This window comes from Marmota marmota, unplaced genomic scaffold, assembly GCF_001458135.2.
Source record: "Marmota marmota marmota unplaced genomic scaffold, marMar, whole genome shotgun sequence".
NCBI classification, from domain to species: Eukaryota; Metazoa; Chordata; class Mammalia; order Rodentia; family Sciuridae; genus Marmota; species Marmota marmota.
This window is the reverse complement of record NW_025999960.1, coordinates 13,994,795-14,002,812: the sequence shown is the minus strand read 5'-3', so window position 1 is coordinate 14,002,812 and position 8,018 is coordinate 13,994,795. Positions and strand designations below refer to the sequence as shown.

General features: G+C 44.2%; 1 protein-coding gene across 2 annotated transcripts in view; it reads left to right on the top strand.

The window, feature by feature from the left end:
* The window catches only part of Vdr (vitamin D receptor), a 57,041-nt gene that overhangs the window by 23,364 nt on the left and 25,659 nt on the right, over nt 1-8,018 (top strand). For both annotated transcript variants that reach the window (XM_048802612.1, XM_015493267.2), the window contains exon 3: nt 868-1,015. In XM_048802612.1, coding sequence (XP_048658569.1) covers nt 870-1,015 — 146 coding nt within the window. In that variant the 5' untranslated portion in view covers nt 868-869. The remainder of the gene's footprint in view (nt 1-867; nt 1,016-8,018) is intronic.

Genomic DNA, 8,018 nt, shown 5'->3' with positions numbered 1-8,018 from the left:
CAAAAAAAAAGATATAATGGGGAAAACTGGAAGGTAGCAGAGTCTGAAAGCATTTGGGGGAGGGCTTAGTGTCCCAGAATTGGCTCTGAGCCTAACAGCGGTTGGATCGTGGAAGTGGCAGGCGAAGCCAAGGGCCCAATCTGCCTAATGGAAGAGTGGTTAGCCACTTCCTGAGAAGGGCTTCCCAGCGTTGTGACATTTTGTTCCCTCTCCCCTTTCCTCAAGTGTGAAATCCATCTCTAGATGATAGTGTCTATTTATAAAAGCCATCTCTGAAAACAAAATTAGTTAATTGTATATGACTCACATTACTCAGAAGGACGTTCAATATAATGTTAAATGTTATTGCAAAAAAAAAAAAAACGGGGAAAGATTTTTCTTACCTTCATATCAGGACATGCTGCAAGGAGCAAGATCTGGAATGACAAGGGTTCAGGGTTGGGCATTAGGGGACTCCCATTTTTCTCTTGAAGGGCACAGTGGAAAAGATGGGGGCATCTGCTACTGAGTTGCAGCTGGTACCAGCATCATGTATGTGTTCACTGGGGTCACCTTTCTGTGCACCCTATGAAGTAAAATGCCTTTAGATGAGGACTGTGGGGCCATAAAGAGGCCGAGTACCTCACCTAAAGGAGCCCTGCTGATACAGTATTTGAACCCAGGCAGTTTGATTCCCAGCCTTGCTCTGAGCTAGCTGGGGAAGGAGAGCCACACAGTGAGAGCTCCAAAGAACTCACGCTCTGTCTTGGGCCCCAGGGAGCTGCCAGGCTTTGCTGAGCTCTCTGGCAGGATGGCGATGCAAAAGGATGCCAGCTGGCCCTGGAACTGACTCTGACCCTAGCTGTGGCCTGACTACCATTCTTGCAGGGATGGAGGCGATGGCAGCCAGCACTTCCATGCCTGACCCTGGTGACTTTGACCGGAATGTGCCCCGGATCTGTGGGGTGTGTGGAGACCGAGCCACAGGCTTCCACTTCAATGCTATGACCTGTGAAGGCTGTAAAGGCTTCTTCAGGTGAGTCTCTTACCAGGTTCCCCTGAGGGCAAGAGAAGATGAGCAAGATTTTCCCTTGAAGAAGACCCCTGCACTTTCCAATTCTCCTTCCTCATCGTGTCCATGGAACATGCCAGCCCTCACAGTCACTGGTAGCAATAGGGCTTTGGTGAGAGGTTTCTTCTTCCCACCTCCTCTCAGCTCCAGCTGTGGTCTCTAACCCCTCAGAAGTTGCTTTCCTAAGATGGTTGTGTTTCTGTCCTCTAGCCCTTGACCCAGACACCTGCACTGACTCATGTGGGTCTGTCCTTTTTCTCCTTGGTTGATGGATTGAAGCTTCCAAATCTAAAAGTCAGACAATGACTTTGAGGAAGCCCCAGAGCTTGGCTTCAGAGCTTACCTTCCCATCCAATCCAAACTGTTCCTTGGAACAAGGGAGAATGCACCCCTGGCTGGGCCACTGCGTCTGATTTGCACCCAGCTCCTTATCCATGGCTGGCTTGTCCCAGGTCGAGTGTATAGGCAGTGCCAGGAATGTACCAGCACTCCCAATTGGGTCAATCAGGGCTGGTGTCTCTTCCAGCAGCCTCTGCTCTTCTTGGGATTACAAGTGCAGACAATCTGGGGAAAGTGCTAGGAAGACTGAAGGATGCTTCTATCTAAAGGCACAGAGGGAAGATGGGAAAGTGATGGATTGTTTGGTGGAAGTGGGAACTATAAAAAATTAGCATTTGGCAAATATTAGAAAACAAGCAGCCAGAAAAATCACCTTGACTGGAGGTGGGTAAAGAGGAGAACGGGGCTCTAACCACCAAGAGAGGCAAGAGCAAATCGATTCTGGAAAAAGGACAGTATTCTGAGACCCACCTGGCCCCTGCCTGAACTGACAAACTCACCTGACCTTGGGGGCAGAGTAAAACCAAGTGCAGGGCCCTTGTGTGGGACTCTCCTCCAGCTCCCCACTCACCTACCCTCTGCCCAGGAACCAGCAGGCCCAGGGTTTCATGGCCCTGAGCAGTCGCTGGGCAGCAGGGTTTCTGTGGGTGCTAATTGCCTGTTTGGCCTGGCACAGGTTGCCGGCTTGCCTTCCTGGCAGGCTGTTCCCCAACTCGGGAAACCAGACCAGCAGCATCACTGGCTCTGGGTCCTGTTGCCACATCTGTCAGTCCTTAGGGCGGAAGCCCACACTTCCCCTAGGTGGGCCTTCTAGAGCTTGGGCCCTTTGTACTAGGTACTACCTACACCCCTTCCTGCCAGGGGCTGTGAATGGGGGGGACTGCCTTGGAAGATATAATTGAGGGGTCTAGGTCCACACTTGAGAGCCGCTTCCTGGCATGCAGTCAGTCAGGAAATCATGGGCTGCAGGGCTGGCTGGTGCCATTCATTGTATGTCCTTGCTCAGATAACTTGACTTCCCTGTGTTTCAGTTAACTGATTATATGTGTGTATTAATATCTGACCCCTCAATGATACAAATTTAATCTGGAAATTAATGAGATGACTTATATAAAAGTGCTTTGAAAAATACGAATCTCAATATAAGGATATAATTTTTGAGCCTGATGAGCCAATACTGATGCCCTTAAGCATCCACTAATGTCTCCATGGCCATTCATTCTCTGGCCATGCTCCTTGTGTTTTGTTTTGTTTTCACTCACTTCTTCACCAGATTTGAAAAGACATTGGGTAGGAGCTGCCAAAATGGAGATTCTTACCAAATAGCATATGTCACCAATCTGTAAAGAAAATGTCCCCAACAGCTCTTTGGGCTGCTTGTTTAATTTATGAAGCTTCTACCCCCAAATCACCTGACTCTTTCCATCTCTCTCTTCCCCTGGGATCCAGCTCTCAAAATGGAGCCCGTAGGTGATCACTTGTTGGATTATGACATATTGGAGGTCTGTTCCTCACTAGGGTAGCTCTAACTCCCATGTACCTGTGGTTGCTGCCCTGGGATAGAACACTGAATGCAGGAACCTCAGGATAGGACTGTGTGAGGCCTCCAGATGGTGAGAGGACTGGTCCTGACATGCCCAAGGCCAAGTGTGGGAGATGGCAGAATGGACAGGGGTGCTACATTTGCACATGCATCACATGCATGTCACTATAGACCAACAATACAATTGTTTTGCTTGAGAGCACATAACCCCCTCAGCCCTTCTAGACGGGACCCCTTAGGGTCTGCTGCTAGCTGATTACTACCACCACTGCTTTCAGGGGCTGCCATTGTGGGGAGCAAGTTGCTTTTGTCTTGTTACTCTTCTCTCTACCTTCTAGCTTCACTCTCTGTGTCTTGGTGACTAAGCCAGGCTGCACTTTTTAAAGAGGCAACAACATCTCTTGCTGGGCATGGTGGCTCACACCTGTAATCCAACAACTTGGGAGGCTGAGGTAGAAGGATAATAAGTTAAAGGCCAGCCTCAGCAACTTAGACTCTATCTCAAAAAATACAAAGAAGGGGGCTGAGATGTAGCTCAGTGGTAGAGCACCCCAGGACTTAATTCCCAGGAACACAAAAATAAATAAATAGCCAACATCTTTGAGTTTGTCTTGAATATTGTTTAATCTACAAATAAAAGTAAATAAATAAGCCCACAAACACACAGATATACATACAGCTGATCTTCCTTATTTGTGGATTTGTGCTTGAAAATTTGCCCACTTGCTAAAAGTTACCATAATCAGTACTTGAAGTACTTTTATGGCACTTACGGATCTGTGCAGAAATGAGTCACCTGATGCTATTTCAGTTCTCATACTATAAACAAGTGGGGTTTTGTTTGTTTGTTTGTTTGTTTGTTTTAGCAATTCACTTAGTGCTATATCTTTTTGAATTCTTTGTTTTTGGTGATTTCAGGACTTAAAATGGTTCCCACACACAGCGCTGAAGTGCTGCTAAGTATTTTTAAGCACAAGAAAGCCATGAAGTGTCCTAAGGAAAGATCACGTATGTTAGACAAGCTTCCTTCAGACATGAGCTGTTGAATGTTGGCTCAATATTAATAAATCAACTGTATATTAAGTAAGGCACCTTTAGACAGAAAGTACATGTAAATCAAGGTTCGTCAGTTGATGAAAATGTGACCAGCACCTAACCCAGTATTTCCCCCAATATTCACTAACCCAGTGTTCACAGTGACTTTATAGATCATAATGACTGTGAATAACAAGAATTGATTTTATCTCCATCATGTCCCTTCTTCCCCACCCCCTTTGCTTCTCCTCCTTTGCTTTATTCAAACTTTATTTGGAATTTTTTCACATTAGCCAGTTCAGATAGTTGCCTAAGAATCTTGTTGTCACTTTTGTCTGTTTATGCAGTTTGGGTCCCAGGAAGTAGCTGGTACCTTCTCTGTGTCAGGCACCCCCTCCTCAGGGACTCAAAGATGAGTGACACCAAGTCCTTGTTCTTAAGGAGACTCAACCCTTATCATGGAAACTCTTGGGAAACATTGCTTTAATGGTGGGTCACTGGCTGGTTTCCAAGCTCTGGAGACTGGCCATCCTATTTGATCATTTTAGTGTTTGGTTTAGCTTCTAAGATAGTCAAGCTAAATTGCTCTAGGAGCTAGTTCATCCCAAGCTAAGTCCAAGTCTCAACCTAATCAAACCAAAGGGCAATAATGAAGATTAGAAGATTGGACCATTGTTCTATTGATTTGTGGTCAGGAATTAGAGGTCATTGCTGGTCAATTCCTCCTGTAAGCTATTTCCTGTTGCATCTGCTTCCTACTCTTCTGGAGTACGTGGACTTTGTCAGAGAAAGATGATATTTCCAACATGAATAAAAGGTCTGTCCAGATAAGCTTGTAGATGGTTGAGAACTTCTTAGCTATGCGTTAACCAGCGCAGATAGCAAGAGGAAGGACAAAAATATGTAGATCTATTACAAATTATATATAGTGGATGATCCATATATATGGATATAAATGAATCAAGATTGATGGTGAAGTCTAAGAGGTGATCTTGGGAGGTAGGTTGAGAAACAATTCATTGTTTGTCTCTCTATCTTGTCTTCTTCCTCCCTGTTGTTACCTCCTTAATTAAGACACTGTGAAGCTGTTTTCTGCAAGCTCTAAGATAACAGGGTGGAGAAATATGTTCTTGTTTGCTAGCTCAAAGTCCTCAGGGACCTTGTTAATTACTGGTCCTGTGGAGAGCAGGGTCTAAAAAGCAGACTGGTAAGTATCCAGAAACATGAGGAATGTTCTAGCTTTCAGGAAGTTCACCCAGTTGATAGGTGTAGCTCTTTAAGAATGTTGACATGGGGGCTGGAGTTATGGCTCAGTGGTAAAGTGTTCCCCTAGCATGATGCATCAGGCACTGGATTCGATCCTGAGAACCAAAATGTAAAATAAAGATATTTTGTGTCCACCTAAAACTAAAAATAAATATTAATTTTTTTTAAAAAAAAGGAATGTTGACATGAAGGGAAACACAGAGAAATAGGGCAAATTTCCAGGTAATTAAAACCCAAAGTGCTTGCAGGCAGCAGAGGAAATAGGGAAAAAAAAATTTTAGGAAAGGCCACACAGAGCATTCCATGGGCATAAGTAAATGGCTCACCAGGAAGTCATTGCTACTGGAAAGAACCCTGTCCAAGTCAACTGGTCTCCCTCCTCAGGTGCTCCAAGATGTGGTTGAAAGAGGATGAGCACAGTTAGCTATGAATGGCACAAGGGTAACCTGCAAAAGCCTGGGAGAACATTTATCTGGAAAGGAAAAGTCACTAGCGTTGTCAAGAAAGAGTTGCAAAGATATGAAGAATATCTCATAGTTCCTTTTGGTGATTGTTTTATTTCTTTAGGAATTTAGCCCTTTAATCTGAGTTCATTTTCATGAATTCACCCTCAGCATGCTCTGGGGATCCTCTCTGCTTGGGCAATGTAGGGCCAGTGCAACATGTGGCCAGATGTTACCCAGCACTTCCAAACCATCCATCTAGGGACTGCCTATATTCCAATGGCTTCTTCATTCTCAAGAAGTCCTTCAAACAACCTCTGCTCCTGCTTCTGGACTTTGCGGGAGTTGGAGGGGGTCATGCTTTTGACCTGTGCTCCAGATTGAGAAATGGTACATTCATGATGAAAACCTTTGAATGTAAGACAAGAAGCTTTAGAGTCGAACAGATCTTCATTCTAATCCCACCTTTCATACTTATTAGCTGTAGGACATTAGCCAAGTTATTCAACTTTCCTGTGGCTTTTTGTTTCACTTGTGAAATAGGAATAATACCTTCCCCGAAGGTTGTTGAAGGTATTGGAGAGAATGTGTGAGTATTGATATAGAAGGCCTTCAGTGGAGATAGCTGGTATTCCTTGGTAGTGTCTTTGAGGACAGACTATCTGTTCCTCCCCTTCTCTACTATGGAAGCTCAGATATGAAGATGATGTGCTGGCAGGGGCCTCTGAAAAGAAGTCCCTGCACAGAAAGAATTAAATATCAGATATGAAAAAGGAAGAGGTGGCCCGGTGGGTTCTGGGAGACTGTCCTATCCATTAAAGTCTCCCTGGGAACTGGTTGGTGCTCAGTGGAACTAGGGAATGGTTACTGTAACCGGCACAAGGTCTGGGGCAATAAACATCAGGAGCAATGATGAATAAATATGAGCTTGGCGTGGTGGTACACACCTGTAATTCCAGCAGCTGGGGAGGCTGAGGCAAGAGGATTGAAAGTTCAAAGCCAGCCTCAGCAATTTAGCAAGGCCTTAAGCAATGTAGCAAGACCCTGTCTCAAAATAAAATATAAAAAGTCTGGGGATGGGTCTGAAGCTGGGGCTCATTGGTAGTGCACTTGCCTGGTATGTGTGAGGCACTAGGTTCAATTCTCAGCACTGCATATAAATAAATTAAAAAAAAAAAAAAAAACGTCTGGGGATGTGGCTCAGGAGCATTTAACTCAATCCCTGGTACTATCTATCTATCTGTCTCTATATCTATATATATGTATGTGTATATATGTATGTATATATATGTATGTGTATATATATATGTGTGTATGTATATATATGTATATATATATATGTGTGTGTGTGTGTGTGTGTGTGTGTATGTATATGTGTATATATATATATATATAAAGCATCAATATGTTTTGAACCTCTTCTGCCTGCAGAATCCTGCTCTAGGAACTAGAGGATTGGTGTAGGACATGATGCCTGCTTCCAGGGTCTCAGATTCTCAATGGGATGGTTAAAATCTAACTCTCTTTAATCCCCTGCCAGCACTGCCTCCCATTGCCTCTCCCTGCTAGTTTCTCTCCCTTTCCTTTATTTGGTACTGACTTTGTCCAGGTCTGATTCTCTGTTCCTTTATTTAATCCTGATAATAACTCCCTCTGTAGGGCTGTTTCGTTTTACAGATGTGGAAACTAAGGCATGAGAGGTTAAGTAACTTGCCCAAGGTTATGCATTAGGGTTTAAACTACCTAGATCAATCAAGCCAAAGCCTGTTTTTCATTTTTAGTTTTGATATAGTTATGTTGGGAAAGGGTTTTTAAAAAGTGATGTCCATAATTTTTTTTTAAAAGCTAATAATTCAAAAGTATATACAAGCAAAACCTAGGTTTTTCGCCCAACCCAATTCTCAAGTTCCCTACCTCCTCCCACAAGCTATTGCTGTTACCCCTTGTGTTTGCTTCTGGATTCTTTGCATGAAAATACAGTGTGTGTGTGTGTGTGTGTGTGCGCGCGCACTTGCGCACGTGCATACATGTGACACATGCAGAGGAGTGATGCTGTCGTCACTGCTCTGCATCTTGCTTTCATCTACTAAAGAATATTTCTTCAAGCTTGTTCCCATTTTAACATTCTTAGTCATGTGGTGTTGTATTGAGGTTCTGTGGTGTAATAAGCAAGTCCTCTATGATGCGCATGTAGGTTCTGTCTGGTGTTTCCAGGCACTTTTGCAGTGTCTTGAGCCCAGGCCCTGATCTACCTGCAGGATGGACCCCTGGAATTGGATTTAATGTGTTAAAAGATCTGTGCAGGGCTGGGATTGTGGCTCAGTGGTAGAGCGCTTGCCTA